The 25,839-nt window shown below is 34.2% G+C and overlaps 4 protein-coding genes across 8 annotated transcripts; 3 read left to right on the top strand and 1 right to left on the bottom strand.

Annotated features, from left to right (window-relative positions):
* The first annotated feature begins 157 nt into the window (after positions 1 to 157).
* On the top strand, positions 158 to 10,948 carry LOC116352598. 4 transcript variants are annotated; one of them, XM_031785318.1, is made up of 8 exons: positions 158 to 565; positions 1,820 to 1,972; positions 2,871 to 3,280; positions 3,357 to 3,674; positions 3,771 to 5,670; positions 5,746 to 7,264; positions 7,370 to 7,614; positions 7,788 to 10,948. In XM_031785318.1, the coding sequence occupies exons 2-8, from the start codon at positions 1,954 to 1,956 to the stop codon at positions 10,013 to 10,015; spliced, it is 6,639 nt and encodes a 2,212-aa protein (XP_031641178.1). In that variant the 5' UTR covers positions 158 to 565; positions 1,820 to 1,953; the 3' UTR covers positions 10,016 to 10,948. The 4 variants fall into 4 exon arrangements, with proteins under 4 accessions (XP_031641178.1, XP_031641176.1, XP_031641177.1 ...); XM_031785316.1 differs by lacking the exon at positions 1,820 to 1,972 and having other exon boundaries at positions 158 to 864; XM_031785317.1 differs by lacking the exon at positions 1,820 to 1,972 and having other exon boundaries at positions 158 to 855.
* A 540-nt stretch (positions 10,949 to 11,488) lies between these two features.
* Positions 11,489 to 12,989, bottom strand: LOC116352203 (la protein homolog). Its single transcript, XM_031784607.1, has 2 exons — positions 12,360 to 12,989; positions 11,489 to 12,249 (listed from the first exon to the last, which is right to left on the bottom strand). Exons 1-2 carry the CDS (start codon positions 12,870 to 12,872, stop codon positions 11,662 to 11,664), a joined length of 1,101 nt encoding a protein of 366 aa, XP_031640467.1. The 5' UTR covers positions 12,873 to 12,989; the 3' UTR covers positions 11,489 to 11,661.
* Positions 12,990 to 13,521: 532 nt separating this feature from the next.
* On the top strand, positions 13,522 to 21,031 carry LOC116352160 (ATP-dependent 6-phosphofructokinase). 2 transcript variants are annotated; one of them, XM_031784539.1, is made up of 13 exons: positions 13,522 to 13,656; positions 14,237 to 14,401; positions 14,604 to 14,701; positions 14,834 to 14,933; positions 15,231 to 15,529; positions 15,927 to 16,035; positions 17,560 to 17,748; positions 18,006 to 18,095; positions 18,219 to 18,401; positions 18,463 to 18,626; positions 18,693 to 19,535; positions 19,690 to 19,793; positions 19,911 to 21,031. In XM_031784539.1, exons 1-13 carry the CDS (start codon positions 13,654 to 13,656, stop codon positions 19,946 to 19,948), a joined length of 2,385 nt encoding a protein of 794 aa, XP_031640399.1. In that variant the 5' UTR covers positions 13,522 to 13,653; the 3' UTR covers positions 19,949 to 21,031. The 2 variants fall into 2 exon arrangements, with proteins under 2 accessions (XP_031640399.1, XP_031640398.1); XM_031784538.1 differs by lacking the exon at positions 15,927 to 16,035 and adding an exon at positions 16,391 to 16,499 and having other exon boundaries at positions 13,523 to 13,656.
* Positions 21,032 to 21,457: 426 nt separating this feature from the next.
* On the top strand, positions 21,458 to 23,358 carry LOC116352506 (GPI mannosyltransferase 3-like). The gene is made up of 2 exons (XM_031785157.1): positions 21,458 to 21,607; positions 21,713 to 23,358. The coding sequence occupies exon 2, from the start codon at positions 21,746 to 21,748 to the stop codon at positions 23,318 to 23,320; it is 1,575 nt and encodes a 524-aa protein (XP_031641017.1). The 5' UTR covers positions 21,458 to 21,607; positions 21,713 to 21,745; the 3' UTR covers positions 23,321 to 23,358.
* Positions 23,359 to 25,839: the final 2,481 nt, after the last annotated feature.

Consider the following 25,839-nt stretch of genomic DNA (forward strand, 5'->3'; position numbering starts at 1 on the left):
CAATTCTTTATTTCTTGAACAAATTGATAACATTTCATTGAAATATTTGTTTTTAATGAAAAAAAATGTTCAATAATTCAAAAAACAGTACATTGTTTTCGAATGAAAAACAAATTTAATTTATTGATGAATTTCTGTAACAACAAGTCTTAATCAAAATAAAAACACTTACGCTAACCTCAAGCTATGCAATACGAGTATAAATGAATTTGTCAAAGTGGTGTCACCTGCTGTCAAAGTGGTTATCTTTTGTGTTGATGAATCATTAGCGCCGCCTAGTGGACCACATTCCAGTACATACCAAGTGGGGAAAAAATAAAAGAAAGAACTGATAAAAATGTAAGAATGAAAGAAGAAAAAGAGGAAAAAAAATACACACGAAAGAACTGAATGAACACACTCCGAACGTCAAATGAATTTTAAGATGAAGACGATCGAATGCATATGGCGTCGTAAATATTTGAAGTAAAATAGTGTTGTATTTGCTCTTGTGATTTTGTGTTTTCCGCTGTGCCTCAACAAACTTATTGTGATAATAATAAAATCATGCATCCGGTAGGGCAGCGTAAGTATATTTGAAAAAGGAAAAAAAATGAAAGGAACAATTGGAAAACCGAATTTTTATTTCATTCGGATAAACAAGGAAGAAAATGTGCGTGAACATCGACAGCAAAGAAAACGAATAGCAAATAAAATTTATATATTGTGAATTTGAATGTGTACAAAAAATAAAAAGTTTCGGTAAAAAAAAATAGTTTCATAATACGGTGGTTCGATGTGAATTATTCATTTTACTTTGGTGGTGCCTAAAAAACGACGAGACGATGAACAGCAACAGCAGCAAAAAAAGAAAAAGTTCATACTGTACAAAATATTTTTTTCGTATTTATGTTATTTATAAACATCTAGTGTGTGCATGTGTGCATGTGTGCATGTGTGTGTGCAAATGTGTGTGAAAGAGAAAGAAAACTTGCATTTCTTGTTTCGTGGGATGAATCTAAGCAAAAAAATAATCATCAGGAATTCCCTCAGGTCGTCGTCATTACGTACATTCAACAATTATGATGATGATGATGGCGATGATGATGTTTTTTTTATTTATATATACAGTGTGTAAATTTAAATATGTATTCTTGTATTACACGCCATGATGTGTATATATATATTCTATGTTGTGTGTAAAATACTATGTCATGTACGTAAGAAAGGCAAATGACGTGTTTGTATGTGTGCGGGCTGGTTTGTCTGTGTTATTGTTATTGTCTGTCGATTGGCGCCAGACTGCTTTGTACTATTGTGATCAAAAAGTACATATAATAGTTTAAAAGAGAAGAAACCGAAAATGGGTCTTCTTCGTTTCCTTTACGGCTGAAAAGGTATATTCTTCATAAGTGATTTACATAAAGATTCTTAGTTCAAGTCTAGAATGTGCAGTTTTTTGCAATTTGAAGTAACAGGTATAAAATGCCAAAAATTAAGAAAAGCTAAAACTGAATGTTTTTACAACAGGACTTAAAAAATGTACTAGATAACTGAAAGCTTTGATAGAATATGCACCAAAACTTTGATTAAAATCTTATTGAATCACTTTGGTATCACAGAATGTCTAGAATTTACTTTGTGCCATTATATGCAACAGGTGAGCATATAAATACTGGTTATCACATCACTTTGAAACTTGACATAGGAGTGGGGGAAGGATATGTACATTTTCGGCCGTAACAGAAATGATGAAGATCCATTTGCGATTTCTTCTATTAAAAAAAAAAATATTCATAATTTTTGATCACAATGGTAAATTCTCCTTTGGTTCTATTAGAAGTTATACTCTGTAACGTATTGATGCATAAACAAGTGGAATTTAAAAAATATATCTAACCCCTGGGGTCCGCCGAAAAATTGGGCAATTTTAATGAAAATCGTATGATTTAAACTTGAGCCATATCGACATTCATGAAAATACAGATATTCGGTAAGTTTAAAAAGACAGAAATCTAAAAAGTTTCATCCCAGTTTCAAACTGAATAATTTTAAACAAAATCGTAGCTTTACAAATTTGAACTCGATTTTAGCGATTTTTGTTTAAAAATTCGTGAAAATACATTAAAATCTGGCAGTTTGTTGTACTAGAGCTACTGGTATAGCGATATTTATAATGAAACACAATCAATTAAATTGAAAAAAATGCATAAAGGAGTAGGTGACGTATATACGGTTATCTCTTTTACTCGCATTAATATGCACATTTAAATTTCACATAAGACTCACTTTTTCACCATCTCCTTTGTGTTTGTCTTTTTCCAAACAAGTATTGGTATTCGTCTGAAAATGATTTCAATAGTATTTAATCTCAGTGTGTCTGGTTGGTCAATAACATATGTGTATGCATATGTGCACAATAACAACACATCACAAAATATATATGTATATATACACACAAAGAATGGCAACAAGCAGTGTTAAACAATAATAATGCAGGAAATGGAACGATTGCAAAAATGAAGCAAAACCTCAAGCTAAGACGAAGTATATACACATATAAAAAATGATCGCAATTCACACACAAAGTATCTGTTTTGCTTGATTTTGGTTTTATCGTAAATATCGCGTGGTCAGTTATCGTTTGGCAGACATAACCGCAGTTTAAATATATACGTTGTACATATAATATATATATATACATATATATAGCATGTAGTCACTTTCGCAATAGCAAAGTCTCATTCAATTTCAATCAATTAAGTCAGATAGTATGACAATTTACAGTGATACACACATACACACATACACATACGAAGATAGAAAGAATGAACGAAATGAAATGAAATAAACAAAATTGAACGAAAAAAAAAACCATTTATGTATTGCAGATGATTCAAATCACGTCGGATGGAGACGTCGTCAAAAACAGAATGAAGCTCATAATCGGAAAATGTTAGCAAATAATATGAATGAGGCGAGTATGTCGTCATCGTCAGCAACAGCATCAATCGCTTCCACATCCGATAGCCATGCGAATACAGTTGAGTGCCAAAAAACAACAATAACAACAACAACACACAAGGAATCAAGTCCTCCAAATAACTTCAACAATTCTAGTAGTTTAAAATATTTACATAAAAAGTTCAAACGTGTCGCAAGCGCAGTTATAGAAGAAAATGGGATAAAAAGTGCACATAATGCTCAGCTGCCAAACGACGAAGCAGATCTCGACATATCACAAAGTACTAGTTCCGATCTCGAATTGAGCAACAGCAGTGAAACTGCCAGTTCTGATGTTGTAAGTTTAAACAAATTGATATTCATCATCATCTTCATTTTGAATGTTATCATCGTTCATTTTTCATTTGATACAGATAAGTCGATCAACAACGCCTATGGAAGAGTCGCACAGTAGTTCAACTGTGCCACATGCAGCTCTAAATTTTTCATCATCATCTCAAGGGCATTCAGTGGCGCATTCGATAGCATCGTTGGCAGTGCCAGATAGACCATACAAACCGAAATTTCATAAAGCCGTTTACTATCAAAACAATAACAACAGTAACAACAATAATAACAATACCAATTCAAATTCCATATCACAAATCGATGATAGCAGGCCAAAGGCTCTTATCAAAACCAAACCCATTGAAATGGTCAATGAGAATACGATGATAACGCATTCACCATTGGTTAGTTAGATAATGATTTTTTTTATTACTCATTTTATTATTCATTTTAATTTTGTATTTAATTTAAAAATTAAATTTCAAATCGTATGATTTCAGTCAACGCAAAGTGTCGAGTATTTGAAGGAGCACATTTCGAAAATCATATCACAAAATGAAGCGATTATGGAAGGTGTTGCGCCAGCATTGCAAAAGAAATATCACAAAATAACGGGAATACCTCGTGGCATAAATTCAAATGTAAATAATGCGAATGAAACACAAACGACCCAAACGTGGTCAGAATCGACATCATCATCATCATCATTGCCACTGCTACCGCTTCTACAGAGTCCAGACGAAATGCTTTTAAAAATAAGCGTTCCACATGAGGCCAAATCAATTGGATCGATAAAGACGAAACCATTTCCAACATTACAGCAACAAGCACAACAAGCTCTCAAAAAATCATCCCCACCAAATCGAACGACATCCTATTCTGTTCTAAATTTATCATCCGATGCACAACCATTGAATTTAACAAATTCATCACGCGAATCACAACGAAAGAAATCCATCGGAAATGATTCAATACATTCGGGTAGTCCAGTTGCGTCCACATCCAGTCAATCTGAATCAAATGCGGCCATTCAAGGTGGCAGCAGCAGCAGTGGTGGTGGTGGTGGTACATTCTATGAAAATCATCATCCACAAAATCCCGAACGATCAATCATAAAATCGTTGCTATTAAATTCACGCGGTTTGGCTGTGCCGACGGCAGGCGAAGGTGATGATGCCATATACATTTGCCCATTATGTAATATTTCATTTCGAAGTGCGGATAATCTTCAATACCATACGAAATGCTATTGCCAGGGAACGCCACAAGTGTCTTTATCATTATCGGCTCAAGCCAATGGTAGTCCACAAAGTGCCCCCATTAGTCCAGTTGGATCGCCATCACACAAATACTTTCGATCGAATTCATTTAATTTATATCGACCGGAAAAATATAGTCCAAGCACATTGGCCAAATTGGCCAGTTCTAGTATACGACATCATCGTACACCATTATCATTAGCCAAATTGGCAGCACAACAAGCGGCTGGTTTGAGTTTAGGTAAAATACAAACAGTTGCAACGTCCGTTTATCCGGCGTCTGCATCGTCTAGTCGTAGCGCAATGGAAAATTTTAAATCAAGTGCCAGTAATAGATCAACCTCACCGTCTTCATTTGGTAATTTTGCCACCGAAATGCAATCAGTGTCATCACAATGTGTACAAATAACCAAACAATTGATGGATGCATCGTTGCCATCGCCGGGGCCATTGCTTGGTAAAACACGGCTCGTTGACCATTATCAATCGCGAACACCAAACAAATCAAAAGAGACTGCCGGCAAAAGTGATAACACTGCAGTATCCGCAACCGAAGGCGCTATCTCATTGATCGATTCAAATAAAACGACACCATCGAAAGAACCACCGTCAAGGCCACAGGCATCATTTTCACCATCATCATCGTCGTCATCCTCATTACAGACAACCGACGAATTATTCGCATCGAGAAATCAAAAACTGTTACAAATGTGTGGCGGTGAAATAAAAATTGTTGAAAAGACCGTCGAAAAAATTGCGCGCTTTGGATCGTCAGGTGGTTCAATTGTTTCGATTTCATCACTGTCACCTGACTCAATACCCGAAAATAGTCCACTTAGCATTCGTACTGGTCTTTTATCAGGCGGTTCAATCATTGAATCACCGATTACAGTTAAACGAAAAACAAGCACTACTACCACCACCAATGTGGCCATAAGCCCGGGAAATATTCAACAAACCATTCTTCCATTATCATCTCGTTTAGCTAATAATCAAAATTTAATTTCAAATTATTTCCAATTTCCACCGCCACCAATTAATTCAATTACCGCCTATAATCCATTAACGTTGCCACCAAAACAACCCGAATTCAATTCGGATCTTCCAGCGGCCATCGAAGCTACAAAAATTATGCACGGAGGTAATTAATTAATTGTTTGGATTTTCATTTTCTTCAATTCAAATGTGACATTGTGACAACTATTTGTTTTTTTAGGTAAAATCATTCCATTTGTTCCCGGTATTCCTGGACCAAACTCATTATCTGCAAATGCTCCACTATCGCCAATTATTCCGTCAATGATAACGGAAAAATGTTCGGACCGTATCTTTAATCCAAGTCAAAATCCAAATAGTTTTTATATTGGTAATATGTCGACGGGCACGCCATCAATTCGATCGATAAATCTATCGATATCATCAGCTGTCATAAGTCCAGCATCAGTTGTAGTACACACAGCAAAACATTCAAAATCACCGGAACCATTATCAAAAATCCTAAATATTAAATCACATTCGTCTTCCGAATATCACAACAATGACACAATCGCAAATCATCCGCATAATCTTGGTGCAACGCAACAGCAACAGCATCAGCAACAGCAACAGTCACCGCATAATGTATGGCCAATAAACACAAGTCGTGACAGTAGTCATACGATTAGTGAAAAACCATTTAATTTTATGAGAATTGCTGATAATTTGAGTCCGCCAAAAATTCGTATCGATGTCGGTGGTGGCGGTAAATTACATGGAAATTTAGAAGTGAGCTCAACCAATTTAGATAAATTAAAACCTCGACAAAAACTATTAGCTCAAGTTGTCGATGTATCACCGCTTCATATAAATGTTGAATGTGCTTCGACGGCATACGAACCATTGCAATCGAATATTCGAAATGAAATGACACCAGAAAAAGTGAAAATGCCATTAAACGTTTTGGATCATGACAAAGTCGTTAAACAAACGAATAATTTTTTACGTCCATCTAGTTTGCCATTGAAACCTGGTACATTTACACCGAAAAAACACCATGGCATCACACCAACCGCAAATACATTACCACTCATTTCACCAGAAACACCACGACCATCGAAAAATTGTGTTCAACTTTATTTAAATGGGCATGCATACACTTATCTTGGTTTGAAATGTAGCACAAAAACGTTTTACTGTACACTTAATCGGCCGCAACCAGTTTATGCTTTGTTTGTCGGTCGACCGGAACTTTCAATGTACAGCAATTGGCAAACGTGCGCCGAAAATAATCCACATCCATTGGGTTTCTCACCAAAAGAAGTGATGTCACTGTACGATTCGCGACAACGTACCCATACCAATTATCAAGGATGCAAATTTACCACATCAAATAAATTGACAATGATTTGTGCACCATCCGATAAAACACAAGACTCACTCAAATTAATTGATACAAAGGAACATTGCATTCGACTAAGTGGCGAAACCGACAATCAACTGACGACGTCTAATGTCACCGAGCAGGTGAGCATTTTGGATGATACGGTGGCAAACGTGAGTGATGTACAAAAACTATCGACCGTACCTGGTGGCTATAAGAGCAATGAAGACTATACTTATGTTCGGGGTCGTGGCAGAGGACGTTATGTCTGCATCGAATGCGGAATGAGGTGTATTAAACCATGCACACTGAAAAAACACATTCGCACGGTTCATAGTGATGTTCGGCCATACACATGTCGACATTGTATGTTTAGGTAAAGTATCCAGGATTTTTCTTTTAAATAAAAAAATGAAAATAGCTTACTAGCTTACCTTATGTAATGCAATTTATTTTCTTGTTATTTTTTTTTTTTAAATAGTTTTAAAACGAAAGGCAATCTCACCAAACACATGGAATCAAAGGCACACTACAAAAAGTGTCTGGAAAAAGGTATCAATCCTCAAACACCAGCCGATGACGGTGCTAATCCAGAAGAAGATCAAATGAATACATCGACTGACCAACATCTACCACCAACAAATGAAGATTGCGATACCGTTTCAGATGATTATTCGGATGGAGACGAATTGGAGAATGAAATGGAAAACGAGATTGATAGCAGTGGTAAACGAAAATGACTCAATTACTCTATTCTATAAGAATTTGTTGAAAATTTTAATTTTTTTTTTATTTCGAATTGTTGGAAAATCTTTTGATTCGGAGACCAAATTATTGATTTTAATTTTTATTGTGAGACTTTATATAAATATGGTTTTTCAATTTATTTATTTTTTCAGATAATGAAGACGCAAAATTACCGGATCATGAAGCAGCTCATTGTCTATTGTCATTATCACAGCGATCACCATGTGAAGAATCGCATGTATCGCCAAAATCGCTGGTTCCAAGTCAACCAACCACATATCCGTATGTTCAGAGTGATTTAACAACATCGCCAAAACATCAAACAACAAATAAACAGGAATTTACAGCAAACCAACATGATGGTTTTATCAAAAGTGACTCAGTCATATCAAATGTATGTGTAAATCTATCATCAACTGAAACAAGTGCAACAACGAGCACTAAAATACCAACCGAAATTAAACCAAAACGTGTTAACATGAATGCGGACGTTATTGATTTGAGTAAACCGCGAAATACAACCATTTCAACGGAGCTCAAAGAAAGTTTAGAAAGTAAATCAATCGCCACGAATACCGTTACCACCGTAACCGCGACCACCACCTCCACCACCACATCAACAACACCAACTTCATTGCATAATGCTGCCGAACTATTAAAATCATTGATGACACTGAGCGATAAAGTGCCAGCAATGTCATCGTCACCGTCATATGATTTAAATTTAACTCCGGTTAGTTGTAATGGACAAGAGCCAACTCTCACCAACAACATGCTATTACAAACATATTTAACGGAGAGAGCATTGCAAAAGTCAAAAATGAAACTTAGTCAAGTGCATACGCTAAATGCATTCGATGAAAAACCGTCAAATAAATTTTTCAAAGAATCTGGCAGCACTTTCTTTATGCTATCAAAGAAATTAGATCATATTGATATCAGTCCAAAGCCAAGGTCAATGATAATGACCAATTTGGATTCCAAATCAATTGAACTAAGACGACAAAGTGTGGCCGAACGTCTACCAAATGACGATCAAACAATGAAAGACGAAAAGGCAACAATTCAATCGAACGAAAAAAGCGTGGTCACAAATCAATCGAGTTGTGAAAAGGATGATGTTAAAGTTGAGCTTCACATTACAAAACCGACCGATGAAACAGTTGATTTAGCCAAAGGTATCAATGATCAATCCGGCATGGATACATTGGCCGAAATTGCTGCAAATTCTGTTAAATTGGATGCATCAAAAGCAACAACAATAACGACAATGACAACGACGATGACAGCAACAACGTCATCATGTGAGGCAAGTGTTGTCGTTACCATGTCTAATCATGATGCGATTAATTCTGTGCCAACCACATCGACGAAACCACCGACACAATGCGAATCAGTTTCACAAAAAGAAATTAGTGCCAAAAATATTGCGTCCGAGTACCTGAAATTGGCCAACGAACAGGATAATGCAATTGATGATAGCAGTGCATCGTCTGATTCGGATGCTGTGACTGACAATGGAAATAAACAAATGCGACGATTATCGATGATGTCATTGTTATCGGGACCCGAAGTGCTCATGTCGGCCCGTACGGTTGTTGTTGGTGAAGATGGTTTTAAAAGTAAATCAGCAAATTCAAGTGATTTGCCAATGATTGCAATGCCACGAGGAGCTTCAACAAATAGTACCACACGTGCAAATATTGCATTTATTCAAGAAGATGGTGGACCATCGAAATGTACGATTTGTGGTGTTAGCTTTCCAAAAAGTCATCAATTGGTATTGCACATGAATATTCACTACATGAATCCCGAACGAAAATTCAAATGTAATTTGTGCGGTGTATATTTTCAAACGCAAAATCGTCTGCAACGGCATATGCGTGACAATAAGTGCCAAAAATTGAATGTTGTCGAAACGCAAGGAAATTCAACAAAAAATAATCCACGACCATTTGAATGTTCGGATTGTAGTCGTGCGTTTCGTATTCATGGTCATTTGGCCAAACATTTACGATCAAAAACGCATGTTCAACGTTTGGAGAATTTACAAAAATTACCGTTCGGCACGTATCAAATGATTGAAGAGGCTCGCATAAATTTAACCGACATCGATACAACCGATTGTGATAATTCATTAGCCAGTTTAAAAGCGTTAGCGGAAAAACTTAAAGTTGAATCTGTATCGCCGGATAAACGAAAAGCAGCCGCTACTGCATCAGATAGCTATGACTCGCAATCATCGAATGCCAATAATCAGGACCATTTACAGTCAATGACTGATAACATTACTGACGCTAATACAGGTTCCATGATAAAAAAGCGAAAACTAAACGACGACAAAGACACTCTGACAATCAACGAGGGTGATGAGAATTGACAAAACACCCTCGATTCAACATTATTTCTCATTGATTAAAATTGATATTGTTTTTTTATATATATTTATATGCGCATGCAGCGAATCGAGAAAACTGAGTGAAAACGAAAAAAAAAAAGAAATAGACAAAAGAGATAAGCTAAGTTAATAGACAAAAGGAAAATAAAAAAAAAAGAAATTAAGAATGGATTTAAGACAGAATTTAACATTTATTTATGATATAATAAATTTTAACTACATCGTGCCAAATTTATGTTCTGATCAGTTTTTACTAGAATATTATTAGTTGAATTTTTTTAATTTGAAAAGAAACATACAAGTGAGGGTGACAGAAAGAAATTAATAGTACCAATTGGTACTAGTAGCACATAATTGTTTATCTAATCGATGTGATGTAAGATCTAGCGTAAAGATCTAAAAAAAATTATTTAGATGAAAATGAAAACGAAAATTGAAAACGAAATTTATGTACATTTACGGCTCTTTTTTATGCAAACAGGCAAAATCATATATATATATATGTATACAGCTGAAACGATATGAATTGAAAAATAAATATTTTTTATAAAAAAAAATCAAATGAAGCGAAATGAATTGAGAGATAAATAGAGTTATAAACATTTAAAATGACACAAAAGATAGACGATCAAGCTTTTGACCATATCAAAATTAAACAAGAAAAAAAATAGAACACACGCAAACAATAACATCAAAAAATTGAAAAATTGAATTTTACAGCAGCTAAGGTTATATACACAGAGAAAAAAATAGAGATAGAAAGAACGAGAGAGCGATACACTCACTTACATACATAATGTTTTATTGAAGTTTACAAACATATTCTTTCTTATTTTGAAACAAAACAAAACCACATACGAAAGTATAGACGATGTTATTATTTTTTGATAAAAGTAATATTATATTAAATATAAATATATATGTATTTTTTTTTCACAGATATGATGAAAAATAAAAACGCGAAATGTTTTACAAAAATTTACCCGAGACATAAACATTTAATTGAAGCGAAAAAAAAGAAAACAAAACAATGGAAATAAACAACAAATAAATGAATAAGAATGAGATGGATGATCTTTTTATGTTGTCAAATATCACAAAATCACTGATAATGGCGATTCCAATAAACTAATAAATATATGTAAAACAATTTATTGTTGAATAATGGTACGGTGCTGTTTATATTTATTTCTTATCCCAAATACTCATATATACTGACATTTATCAAATATATAGCTTACCAAAAGCGACATTTAGCGGATCACTGGCTGAAAAAATAGCATTAACGAAATAACCAATAAAAAGAAGAAGTATTATGTAAACAAGATAACGATGCAATATATAAATACTGGACACCGACAACAGTGTGTTGTTGCCAATAACAATCCTGTAAAACGGTATATACGCAATTAAAATCAAACGCATCCATATTTTCATTGACATTTGTCTAACGAATAAATTTCATAGTTTTTTTTATTTCTTTAATTTTAAGAAGAAGAAGAAGAAACAAAAATAAGAAAAGAGAAAAATTCTGGAATTGAAATTCAGTTGAAAATTAGTAATTTATACATTCGTATATAAAATGATGTATTCTTAATGTATGTAGGTGTTAGTGAATCGTCGGATGATTAATCTCGTTTTCGGCTACTGAATTTATGGTGTTTGTTGTTTCTGTTGTTGCCCCGGCGGCGTAATTTCATTTTTTCAACACAATCTTTCAGATATTTTTCTTCGTCTTCACCTTCAAGCAAACTGACTGGTGATTCATTTTCGCCAAATTTCAATTTGCCATCGGTCAATTTGGCCAACAGATCTTTGCCAGCATTTTCATTGGTCAAACGTACATGGGCGCGTTCATCACCTTTTGCAAATTCAACGAATGCCACTTCCGTTTCGAATTTTTCAATTGCTTCTTTGATGATTTCACGCGTATTGTCCGGCTTAATGTCGGTGATGAGTAGAACGGTACCCTTTGGCAATTCAATATCCGGATCGAGTTTGGCTTGTTTCTCTTTTTTCAATTCTTCACGTTCGGTCTTTTTGCCAGCATAGTAATCGGATTGCCATTTTGTAATCAATTCGGTATCCTTGTGTTTGACATCTTGTGACAAAAATGCGGCACATTGTTCACGTGTACTGAATGTTACAAATGCGCTACCTTTTGACTTGTATGTTTTGGTTGGTTTATCCAAATATTTGCGAATGGTGACATGTACCTAAGGGGAGAATCACAAAAGGAAAGAATAAAATTTAAAATAATCGATAAGTAATCGGAGAATAATCGTAAAACAATCAATAATAATTAATAAGTAATTTTGAAATGTACCACTTTTGGATAATCCTTGAAGAATTCAATGAATTCCGGCATTTCCATTTCCTTTGGAAAACCTTTTACGTATGCTGAACGTGAAATGATTTCTTTGCGTGTTTCTTCATTTCGTTCGGGCAACGGATTTTCGGGATGACGACGAACACTGTCACGTGCCGCATTGATTTCCAACAAACCCGAATCGGATTTATCCAATGCATCAATGATTTCTTTAACATCTGTTGTTAATGCGGCTAAACGTTTGAATGTCGTCAATGTGGTGATTGCAACCCATCCTTCATTCTTTTCAATTTCAGCGGTTAAAAATTTATCGCGAAATAGATTTGGATCACTAAAATAGTATTCAACCTGATCGATAATACTTTGTTGAAGTTTTGTTGCATTCGATGTATCGTCAGCACTTTCGATTTTTGCTTCAACGCAAACCGCTTCAACCGATTCTTCGTCCAATTTTTGTTTTTTAGCTTCTGGTTCGACGCTAACATCATCAACGGGATTAACTGTTGCCATTTTAAATTGATTTATTCAATTTTTTTCACCGTAAATATTTATATTTTACTTTTTAAAATTTCACAATGTGTAAAACCACGTGTAGTAGACACACAAACTAAATACGATTTGATATCACACAACGCGCACAATTTGACACATTCCAATAGCCATGAAGTAGAATGCAAAACATGTTTGACAGCATAAAATACCGACACACAAACACAGTTGTAAAAGCTTTGCGCACCATTCAAATCATTTTTAAGGTGAATGCATCGCATTTTGTGCGATAAAAAGTAAAATAATATTCGATAACAACTGAGAATTGAAAGTGATGAATAATTGAATATTTTGTTGAATTTTAAATTTAATTTTTACCATTGATTTGATATGTAAACGGTGAATTTGTCGACTTTTTCCACCAAAAATGACGGTTTCAAAAGCAAAACAACAGATGGCCGTACAATCGTTTATCCAATGTTTGTGTACATAAGGTCACCTTGAAGTGTCAAAAATATGTCACCTTGTTACCTCATTTTTGCGTAATTGAAGATCAGTTGATTTGTTCGTTTGGTGTATCACGTTTGGTCTCTAATCATATACTACTGTGTCACTCTCCGGGTCCATAACACACAGAAACTATTTATTGATTGCTTCAAGTAAGACGTTTTTCGGCATTGTCACTCGCTTTATCAATTAAAAGATACAATTTCGAGCACCAACAATTTTTTTGTTCTTTTTTTTATTAAATAATACAAATATTTGAAATAAGTGTTGTGTGAATACAGATAATTACGTTGAAATGGTAAGCTTTTTGCTATAATAATAACAACTGTGCAAGTGTATATGTGCTTCTATCTATCTATAACAGGAGATTTTCATTTTAAATAATGTTCGTTTTCTTTTCCTTTTTTTTCTTTCATTTACTCTTCGTTTCTTGGTCTTTTTATTTTTCGTTCACACTTCAAAATAATCACAACCTATTTGAATTCTATGAAATCTTACAAAAAAAACTAATATATATCTATATACTGGAAATCGACTTCGCATGAATGAAATCCGTTTTATTATTTCTTTCCAACATTAATTATTATAAAAAAAATTGTGCTCGCAGTTCATTTGATTTGCTTTTTGATTTCTTGACAAAACTCAATTTTATTTTATTTTTTAAATTACGATTGAATTGGTTTGTTGATATATCGTTATATAACGATAAAAAAAACAAAATTACGCACGAAAATTTATTTCACAATATTGGTTTTGCATACATTGAATTGAATTTACTTGAACATATGATAATTGGCTTGAAATTGGATTTTATGAGTTTTAAAAACGGTGATTTATTTTGATTTGATCCCCACATTACCCCACATTCTTGAACGTAGACATTTGAGAAGAAACCGATGGCTGAATTAAGAAATCACCGCTTTATTGCCCGCGGGTCACACAAGGGCAAGGGCTTGGCCGTGTTAACAAGTGGTGGTGATTCACAGGGCATGAATGCAGCCGTACGTGCATGTGTGCGTATGGGCATTTATCTCGGTTGCAAGGTATGATTAACTGAGAAAAACACACTCGTTTCTTTACATCATTCATTGTTGTTGTTGTGCCATCTACGTTGATGGTGAATTCGGTGTGAGTACGTGAGCATAGTACGCGATGACCGAAATTTCACCATAATGATGCAAAATTGATTCGCGGTGCGTTCACATTTCTTGTTGTTGTCTTTTTTATCACGTACCAAACAAATAGGTTTACTTCATTCGTGAAGGTTACCAAGGCATGGTCGATGGTGGTGAAAACATCGAAGAAGCAAATTGGTCATCGGTGTCCAGCATCATTCATCGAGGGTAAAAATTGTTTTCTTTTTCCGTTGAATCGAGTATTTTTTTTTCGTTTTAAATTTTGAAACAACAACAAAAACAGTGTGTTTACTTTCGAATGTTGAACGGTCTGATTTTTTTTTTTAATCTTAAATATAGTGGCACTGTTATTGGCTCTGCTCGATGTGCTGCATTCCGCACACGTGAAGGTCGCTTGCAGGCTGCAAATAATCTCATCAAACGCGGCATTACAAATTTGGTAATTCATTATTTTATTTCAAAAAGCAAATAACAAATATATGATGAAATTTCATTCGGTGAATTTGAAACCAAACGTTCAACATGCGCAAAATGGAATTTTAATTAATGCCACTTTTAACTGTTTTTCTTATTGAAATATCTTCAATCGAAAGTGAATATAATTTTCGTTTTTTAATTGATTGAGTAGACAGTTTTTTACACTAACGCAACATTAAACGATAATATTGACAAAAACCGACTGATTTATGTTGTATATTTTGATTTTTGTTTGAATATTCGAATTTGAATTGTTTAGGTTGTAATTGGTGGTGATGGTTCATTGACCGGTGCAAATTTGTTCCGTCAAGAATGGAGCAGTTTGCTGGATGAATTGCTAAAAGAGAAAAAAATCGACGATGAACAACGCAAAAAGTATGGAGCTTTACATATTGCTGGAATGGTTGGTTCCATCGATAATGACTTTTGCGGTACAGACATGACCATTGGCACAGATTCAGCATTGCATCGTATCATCGAGGCAATTGATGCAATCGTCAGTACAGCATATTCGCATCAAAGAACCTTCATTATGGAAGTCATGGGCCGTCACTGTGGGTGAGTGTTAATAACATTTTAATTTTTGAAACGAAAAAAGAAAAAGAGCGGTACACAAATCCATATGAAAATTGGTTGTTTTGTTCGATCTTATTTCGCTTTTATTTTGCATCGGATGGAAATTGATGAGGATGTAATTACTTTGGTGATTTTGTTTTGAATGGCGCAAGCACACACAAGTACAATATATGATTCAGCATTTTTAAATGTGTCGCACGCGCTTCATTTATACCAAAGTATTTACGCCTTAGCGGTGTTCTTTTTAATCGGTGTAGCTGTTTAAAGTTTAAGATGTCTATATTTAAACTGACTTTACAAAAATAAGATTTTTAACAAAACCAAAATGAACGAACAAACAAACGAAAAAAAAAAACATACAAATAACCCGAATGTGTAGCTACTTGGCAGTGGTTAGTGGTGTAATATCAGAAGCGGACTATATATTCATCCCCGAGTCTCCGCCGCCGACCGATTGGCCGACTAGACTCTGCAATAAATTGATTCAGGCAAGCTTAATCAATGTGCATTACCGAATCCTTTCTGTTGAAAATTACAAAAATATTTGTATTGTACCACTGACTAATTATCGCGTTAAGCCTCACATTTCATCATATCCAAGCATCATTGCATTTTTTTGTCGTTTACCTTAAAATATAGCGCCAATTGTATGCTTCACGATACAAATTTAAACAAAAAAAAGAGAATAAATTCCAGTCTAACAGGATACAGTCACACAAAACACTGAGAAAAAAGAAAGACACAAACAAAAAACACAATTCCAAAAAAAAACAACGTTCAATTTCACAAATAATGATGTTTTTTACAAATTTTGTTCGTAAATAACCAACACCATAATTACAGTTATTTGGCCGTTGTAGCGGGTTTGTGTGGTGAAGCAGATTATATATTTATACCAGAGGATCCACCAACTGCCGACTGGCCTCAACGTCTTTGTAAACAATTGTCACAGGCAAGCATCAATTCAATAAATTTGTTTCGTTGTTGCTTTTTTTTTGTTTAAGTTCTAAATATGTTATTGGATGTTTTTTTCTTCTAATTTTGATCAATGAAATGCACTTAATTCGCGGTTGTTCGCCGAGATTTTTAAATGCACTACAATTTTAAGCAAACAACAAAAACCAAGTACATAATTACGATTTTAATGAGCACGCATATATTTTTTTATATATACATCAAAATAATTAATGGGATAATTAATTAGACTATTACGATGCAGATAATCTAGTGATATTTTTGTTGTTGTTTCTATATTTGTGATCAAATATATTCATCGCTGTCATTACTTCGACAGTTGAGATTTCTTGTGATGTTGTTGTTGATTGATTTTTTTCGTTTGAATTCTCAAAAAATTCCACAAAATACAAACAATCACAGACACGAACACGCACACACAAATACAAACACACACACAAACGACTTTTTTCAATTCTTTTCATTTTATCAGAATGTCATTTCATTCAATAAAATGCCTTTTGACATAAACAATCCGAAATTGAATTCCCCAATTGATACATCTACTTCTTTTCGTTTTTGCACTCTCAATTTCGCCATTCAATATCGCATTCATTATTAAATCAATTTGAACCTTTGCCCTTTTTTTCATTTCATTTGTCGTGAAGTGTCTTTATTCAAATGATCGTGTCATCAAATTAATTATTGGCAATAACTTACCCATCACAAGATATTTTTAGATTTCGATACACATGTTGATCAATTTCTTTTGTTGCTTCTTTAAAAAAAGAAAAAAAAACTTGCATTGCCACGAACAAAAAAGTGCCATTGTACGATTAAACGTTACAGATTACATGCGATAACGTGTATTTGAATTTTGATTGCAAAAAAATGAGTGTTTTGTACGATGAACATCTTTTTTGTTCATGACCAAAAGAAGCTTTAAGACCTTTCCATGCAAATGCTCGCTTTATTAGACTTAATTAATTATTTCATTTTGTTTTTGGCTCAAATTTCATGTTGATTTGAAAACGAATGTTTTTTTTTTCTGTTAATAGGAACGAAATGCTGGCCAACGTTTGAATATTATCATTGTTGCTGAAGGTGCCATTGATCGTGATGGAAATCCGATTACAGCTGAACTGGTTCGTCAAACTGTCGTCAGAGAATTAAATCAAGATACTCGCATCACTGTACTGGGTCATGTACAACGTGGAGGCAATCCAAGCGCTTTTGATCGTGTTTTGGTTCGTATATTTTGATACTCTCTCTCTCTCTCTCTCTGTGTCTCTCTGTCTATCTATCTATCTATCTATCTGCGTTTTCATGAATACAGAATAATTGATTGTTCCATTCAATTGCAATAATAGAAGTATATCACAAACAAAATGAATAAATAAGATCTCAATTTATAAATTGTTGAGAGATTCATTTGATTGAATACAATTGCATTCATTGTCTAATAAATAATCGAATAAATTAATCGATAAATTGCTTTCGACAGGGATGCCGTATGGGAGCTGAGGCAGTTATGGCATTGATGGAAGCTGATGAGTCAGAAGTTCCATGCGTTGTGTCATTGGATGGTAATCAAGTATGTGTTAAATATTGCACTCAAACTCAATTAAAAATCACGATCACGATATTTTGTTCGATTGGATGCTAATTAATAGTAAAATATTTGATTTCAAATAACAAGAACATTTCTCAACTATAGGCTATTCGTGTACCATTGATGGAATGTGTTGAGCGTACACAAGCTGTTGCAAAGGCTATGGCTGAGAAGCAATTCGAATTGGCTGTCGAATTGCGTGGACGCTCATTTGCTAGAAATCTTGAAACATACAAGATGTTGACTCGTCTAAAGCCACCAAAGGAATCACAAGATGGCCGACCACCTGTAAGAGCAAAAAGTGAACAATTAAATGGCAGCACCAGAGTAACATTATTTTTGTTTTCAGAGTGGTTATCGAATGGCTGTTATGCACATTGGAGCACCGGCATGTGGTATGAATGCGGCTGTTCGTTCGTTTGTGCGTAATTGTATCTATCGCGGTGATGCCGTATTTGGAATTCATGACGGTATTGAAGGATTGATTGCTGGAAATATTAACCAAATGAATTGGTAAAAAGATATGCACTTCTCTCTCTCTCGTCGGGTCTTTTTTAAATGCGACTTGTATGATTTCAGGTCTGATGTAACTGGTTGGGTTGGTCAGGGTGGTGCTTTTCTTGGCACAAAACGTACCCTTCCGGAGGGTAAATTTGAGAAAATTGCCGCTAAATTGCGTGAATTCAAGATTCAAGGTCTTTTGATTGTTGGTGGTTTCGAAGCATATCATGCATGTGGTCAATTGGCCGATCAACGTGAAAAATTCAAGGAATTCTGTATTCCAATGGTTGTTATTCCATCGACCATTTCAAATAATGTTCCCGGTACTGAATTTTCACTTGGATGTGATACCGGATTGAATGAGATTACTGAAATTTGCGATCGTATTCGTCAATCGGCTCAAGGAACAAAACGCCGTGTATTTGTCATTGAAACAATGGGAGGCTATTGTGGTTATTTGGCAACATTGGCCGGTTTGGCTGGTGGTGCTGATGCTGCATACATTTATGAAGAGAAATTCTCAATTAAAGATTTGCAACAGGATGTACAACATATGGCATCGAAAATGTCCGAGGGCGTTCAACGTGGTTTAATTTTGCGCAATGAAAAAGCATCCGAAAGTTATAATACCGAATTCATTCATCGTTTATACACGGAAGAGGGACGTGGTCTATTCTCATCACGTATGAATGTTTTGGGGCATATGCAACAAGGTGGCTCACCAACACCATTCGATCGTAATATGGGCACCAAAATGGCAGCCAAATGCGTTGAATGGATGGTTGAACAATTGAAAACATGCACAGCTGATGATGGCACAGTCAATGCAAATGGACCAGAAAGCGCTTGCTTACTTGGTTTGGTTCGTCGTCAATACCGTTTCACGCCAGTCAAAGAACTTATTCCGGAAACTAATTTCCAGTAAGTTAATTCGGGATTTTTTGTATCGTTTTAAATCTTTACTCAATAGCACCGTATTTAAAACACAGACTATTCGCAATAATGAGACTTGTGTTTGATTTTGAATTCATTTTAAATTTTCTTTACAATAACACTTTCATTTTTTTTTTTTCAGACAACGTATTCCCAAACATCAATGGTGGTTGAAATTGCGTCCACTTCTCCGTATTTTGGCTAAACACGATTCAACATACGAAGAAGAAGGAATGTATATTACAGGTGTGCAAAAGATAAAACATAATATATTTGATCGAAAGGCAATGAACATTTCGATTCTATCTTTGAATGTATTGTGACAATCTCTATTCTTGTTCTTTTTTTTTATTTAATTTTCAGTGGAAGAGGAATGCGCTAGCGAAGCGAACATTATTTAAACCAAAAAAAAATAAAAAAATATAGCGCAAATTGCATCACAGATTTAGTTCTCAGGAAGACTATATCGATTGCGAATACACATTTTTAAATTGAACATTGATTAATCAAATCCATTTATAGACAACAACAGAACAAACGAACAACATGAAGCTGAGAAAGAAATGATTTAAAGCCAAAAATATTACTACTGTTAAATCTCCAATATTTTACATTGAATGATACTGCCACGGAATGAAGTCGGCATGATAATACAATGTCACCGTTTTTCTCTCTATTGATATTTTGAATATCACATTATAGAGAAACGAATAAACAAACAAACAATTGAGCGGGCACTAAAATTGCGCTCATATTTATTGATGCACAATTTCATCATATAATTTATTTAAATACATTTAAACATTGAACAATTTTCGATGATGTGCATTAGGATGATGTGCACATTTTTATCACCGTCACCGATGAAGAACCGTCACCGTCTTTCACATTGTTATTAGTGAAATGAATATTATTTGATATTTTAATTTTGTTTGAAGACATGCATATAGTCCTTTTATTGTTCACATCAACGAGTATTTTTTAAAGAGCAAAAACGAACTGGAAAGAAATCCGACATGCAACACGGATGTTCTAATGTATATTGTGTATAACAAAGAATTATTTTTCTATGCACCCATTTGCAAAGAGTCAAGAATCTATACAATATATATTTTTTTAATTTATTTTTTTTCGTCTTAATTTTTAAGTGAAATTTATTTATATGATATTCTTTTTTGTTTTCTCTATTGAAAGAAATGGCTATGCCTATGTGTAGAGTTAAACAGTCTTTGGCTGCCAATAAAAATAGACTATTTTTTTTTTTTTTTGAAAAAAATGAAAGAGAGAAAGTGGAGGAGAGAAAGAGAATGGGCTCACAAATGTTGATGACATACGCTTCAATTAGTTAAACAAAATAAATGTGCACGTGTCCTAATTGCACTTTAAATAGAGTCATGATTTTATGAATTCATCCAACTATTGTATTATATGTTGTTAAAAGAAAATCTATAATAATAAATATTATTTCATTATTGGCAAATGCAGAAAGTCATTTTTCATTCAGACGTTGTTCCAAGATCTTTTCGTTTTGTTTTTTCTTCTTCGATGCATGATAATTTTTCGATTTTTTTTCCTTTGAATCAACTTGAAGTAGAAAAAATATATACCTTCAAACGAAACACGTGCTTTTCAAGTGGTTTCATTTTATCAATTTTTATCAGTTCATTCATGTCGAGTTGAACTTCAAAAGTATGATTTGTCCAAAGGTCGAAACCGAGTTATTTGCTGTTTAGAATAAACAACATCGTTGATTTCAATTAATGGCAAAAAAACGTCATTTTTTCACGAGAAATCAATATGAAATCGCTTGAATATATTTGGCTTTTTTTTTGAAAAATTCAGAAAAAATATCAGTTTTGCAGGAAATAAATAACGAATGTATCGAAATTTGAATTGTCCTTTGACAGTTTGCCACAATTCAAGTTTATACGCATTGGCTCATAAAGCAAACGTCATGAAAATCAGTGTGTATATGTGTATGGGTTACAACACAAAACGTCACACGAATCAAGCAATAAACAACTACCGGCAATTGTTGTGCTTTTTTTTATTATTATTTTGTAAGTAAAACCTTAATTACAATTCTATCTATTCTATGTTGTATTTGATCAGTAAAACGATTGTTGCAATTGCTAATAATTTTTATTTTACGCCAATGTTTTCAGAGATAAGTAGCAAATGGTAAAGTTGTGTATACAATGATTGTGTTTGTGGCTTTTCTACTTTTGCGTCTCTTATCGGTGTTTGTGGTGAAAACTTGGTACGTGCCGGACGAGTATTGGCAAAGTTTAGAAGTGGCACATAAATTAACCTTTGGATATGGTTACATGACATGGGAATGGTCAAAGGGCATACGCAGCTACATTCATCCATTGAGCATAGCAGTTGTGTATCGAGCACTTGCCTGGCTTGGTTTCGAGCGTGTACAATATTTGGTGTTGGCACCTCGAATTTCACAAGCCTTTTTATCTGCATACAGTGACTATTGCTTTTATCGTTGGAGCAAACGAAGTAAATGGTCCATATTTTTGATAGCAACATCTTGGTTTTGGTTTTATACTGCCACTCGAACTCTGCTCAATACGGTCGAAACATGTTTGACAACCGTTGCGCTGAGCCTTTATCCACAAAACTCAAAGACCGATTCGCAAAAGTATCTTTGGATTGTTGCCCTTTTATGTTTCATACGGCCAACGGCTGCAATTTTATGGTTCCCATTGTGCGTTATCCATATGCAAAGATCTTATCGTTCGATTGCCGAATTAGTGCTTAAACGATATTTACCAATTGCATTGATTGTTGGCACCATTGCCATTGGATTGGATTCGTACGCATATGGTGGTTTCATTGTGACGCCGTTTGAATTTTTTAAATTGAATGTGCTCGAGAATGTGGGCAGTTTTTATGGAACACAACCGTGGTATTGGTATTTCACAATTGGTTTGCCGACTGTTTTGGGAATTGTCACATTACCATTTGCATTTGCCGTAGTTCAAACATTGCAAAATCACACCATTTATTCAGACCGATATGATTTATTAAAAGCAACAGCGTTCACATTGGCCGTATACAGTTTTCTAAATCACAAGGAATTTCGTTTTATTTTACCATTGTTGCCAATTTGTTTGCATATTACCGCAGATACATTGAAAAACTGGAGTCATAATGCTTCACGATGGGCCATTTGGATTGTTACTTTGGGACTGTTAACATTCAATGCAATACCGGCGTTCTACTTGAGTTGGGTGCATCAACGTGGCACCACCGATATTATGCTTTCGATTGAACGTATTGCACGTGAATATCGTGATGTGGATGGACATACAGCAAAGTTTCTATTTCTAATGCCATGCCATTCAACACCGTTTTACAGTCATGTTCATCAAAATGTTTCACTACGATTTTTAACATGCGAACCCAATTTGAATGGCATCGAAAATTACATGGATGAAGCCGATAAATTCTATGCAAATCCAGTTGCTTGGCTACGATCTCACGTACCTGTACATCCGAAATCAGCAATGCCATCACATGCCGTTCTTTTTGATTGTTTACAACCGAAAATCAAAGAATTCTTACAAAACTACAAGGTAATCAATAATATAAGCCATTCGGAATTCACGACAGACGGACGAGTTGGGCATAATGTACTACTTTACGAACGTATCACACATATTTCGCCGAAGAAATCTAATGGAGATGAGCAAAGAAAGAAACCATACAATTCGGATAAATTAATTTTGGATCCAAAAACAGATCATGATGAATTTTAAATTGCAGTACCTAAAGTAAAAGTAATCGATAAAACTCATTGCTGCATTATTTAATAATTTCAAAGAACAATCTTATTTACGAATATAAAATTTTTGTGATTATAGTTACTTAATTTGTGACGTCGATTTTGTTTTGTTTTCAACTCGAAGCGAAACGAATATTTCAATTCATTAATTTAAAATAAAATGTTAACAAATGAAAGAAGGTCAAAAATAAAATAATAATAGTTTTACTATGTTCTTTCAGAACAATTCTTTTTTTAGGTTTTCCAAAACTTTTTTCAGGTTTCAATTAGCCAATCAAAATCCCTAGCAAAGCGAAAGAATTTTTCGCGAAAAACCCTAGCAATTTCAAAACAAAATCCTAGAAAAGAACAAAACTTGACAAGCTTATTCTTCATATTGAAGTTTTGCATGTTTTTGTCTTAAATTTGTGCTATCCATTAAAAGAGAGAAAACCAAATAAATACCGAATGGTTGTAAATACACAATGACGCAAGACATTATGATAAACGTAAATGAATAATAATACACAATTACCTAAATATTTGATGTGATACGTGGGTTTATTTATCGATTCGAATGAGAGAATATTTTATTCTGACATCAAGTGATAAGTACTTTTATCATTTGAATATTGTTGGCGTATTTGTCATTTTCATTTCTTCTTGATTGTCATTTTTTTGCTGAGAGAATGGCCAAGTTTTCCGACTGGACCCATACTATTCCAAATTGTCCCATGCGTGCCAGCTTTCATCCCATATAACTCATTTGCGGAGTAATTTTATCGATGACGGGACTGTGCGGAGTTCAGCGGAGATAGCATGCAAATGCTGTGTGTACGAGTGCAACAGCGTTCTTTGCTGTTCATAGATTTATTTTGTCCAATCGTACATCTTAGTAGCCGTACACACAGCTAAGTTACTAATCATCTGCGTAAGAATGATACACATAGAAGTGCTGTTACCCTCGTACACAGAGTTTGTATGTCATCTCCGCCAAACTCCACACAGTCCCGCCACCGTCAAAATTACTCCGCAAATGAATTATGTGGGATGTAGCACAATTTATGTGAAGATCAACACAAACTTTTGCAATCATATTCGTTATTGGTTGTGAGGTATTCCTAGAAATAGTGATTAATTTGAAATCTATTCAATTATTGAATTAATACGTATTAACAATATATCTTACGGATTTTTATGGAGTTCTTTTAATTTTTTGACAAATTTTTCTAATTTGTTTAAATCACTAAAAAAAATAATTGCTGTTATTAAAAATAATTGCTGACATTCATCCAAATTAATATCGGCAATACTCTTGCAGAACGTACTTGGCATATTAAAAGCTACACATCCACATTCCTGCTTTGTAAAGTTTGCCTCACATTCTGTATCACAATTAATAACCGAATACGTTTTAAAGAAACGTAGTTTCCGTTCTGAATTGAAGTAACATTTTTGCTGTGCTGGTAAATAATTACGAAGTTCAAATTTTCGTTTGCACTGAAAGTGGTATTTCAAAACCCAGAAAACCACTCAGACCACTTTTATATCTAGTTGCCCATCAATCAGCCATAAATTTACGTTAACTAACTATAACTATCCAGAATTTCACTTGGTGCCCACATATACACGATAACCTTCCCGTTTAAAAGGTAAACAAGAATAATATGATCCTTGAATAGGAAAAGCAATATCGATATCAAGTGCAGCATCAGGTCCTGAATTAATTGTACGAATTGGATACTCCCCTTCATTTAAACCGATTGTATATCCATCTTCAAGGCTCCAGCGATGAATATTCGGATCGTTCTTGGCTATCATCAATCCTGGCACCATTTCAAAAATGTTCATCATCCTTTTTTACATTAAATCGACGGATAGAAAATTTAAACTTACTCATTTGTATATATGTATAATAGTAGTATATAATGGTAAAACTAAAATGTGAAAATAATATGTTTCTCTCCAATGTGTTTGCATCCATAATTTGATTTTTTGAAGGGAAATCCACAAAAATATCAAAATTATGGCATTTAAGTTTCAGAGAGGAACAAAATTGGACAAGCTTACACCTCCAATCATAATACTTTTTTAACAATATCATTGTCATCTGTAATTTAATTTTTTCTAAAAAAAATTAGGCACATTTCCAAGAAAAATACTAATTTCTCTTCTTCATTTTCTTTGTCAAATCGTATTTTGTGGCTCACAAATTGTGAGAAAGTCAAGTAGCATGTATGACAGATCCATATCTCATCATCCATTTTTTAATAAGATATGATATTCCGAACTGTCGATATTTGATCAAGTGTTTTAAAGTTATACAGGAGTCTTCCAGTATATATTCATTATAAAGAGAGATATGAATAGTTATAAAATGTCGAGCTTTGAACAGACATTACACAGAGAGAAATATTTGAGTACGGTAACTCGCACTTGCGGTGTTAGCAGAGCGTCTACCCCTCAAAATGAGGTACACACTCTATTTTAATCTATTTTTGGGGTTAATTTCAT

Source organism: Contarinia nasturtii, unplaced genomic scaffold (genome assembly GCF_009176525.2).
Source record: "Contarinia nasturtii isolate CC-2019 unplaced genomic scaffold, AAFC_CNas_1.1 Cnas_scaffold_187, whole genome shotgun sequence".
NCBI classification, from domain to species: Eukaryota; Metazoa; Arthropoda; class Insecta; order Diptera; family Cecidomyiidae; genus Contarinia; species Contarinia nasturtii.

Excerpts from the sequence above, each read along its gene's own strand:
- LOC116352598 (XM_031785316.1), top strand. The coding sequence starts at position 825 with ATGAACAGCAACAGCAGCAAAAAAAGAAAAAGTTCATACT. Across the intron at positions 5,671-5,745 it reads TACAAAAATTATGCACGGAG|GTAAAATCATTCCATTTGTT; the intron begins GTAATTAATTAA and ends TTGTTTTTTTAG. Across the intron at positions 7,265-7,369 it reads TGTCGACATTGTATGTTTAG|TTTTAAAACGAAAGGCAATC; the intron begins GTAAAGTATCCA and ends TTTTTTAAATAG.
- LOC116352203 (XM_031784607.1), bottom strand. The coding sequence starts at position 12,872 with ATGGCAACAGTTAATCCCGTTGATGATGTTAGCGTCGAACCAGAAGCT. Across the intron at positions 12,250-12,359 it reads TCAAGGATTATCCAAAAGTG|GTACATGTCACCATTCGCAA; the intron begins GTACATTTCAAA and ends TTCTCCCCTTAG.
- LOC116352160 (XM_031784539.1), top strand. Across the intron at positions 18,096-18,218 it reads TGTCATTGGATGGTAATCAA|GCTATTCGTGTACCATTGAT; the intron begins GTATGTGTTAAA and ends TCTCAACTATAG. Across the intron at positions 18,627-18,692 it reads AATATTAACCAAATGAATTG|GTCTGATGTAACTGGTTGGG; the intron begins GTAAAAAGATAT and ends GTATGATTTCAG.
- LOC116352506 (XM_031785157.1), top strand. The coding sequence starts at position 21,746 with ATGATTGTGTTTGTGGCTTTTCTACTTTTGCGTCTCTTATCGGTGTTT.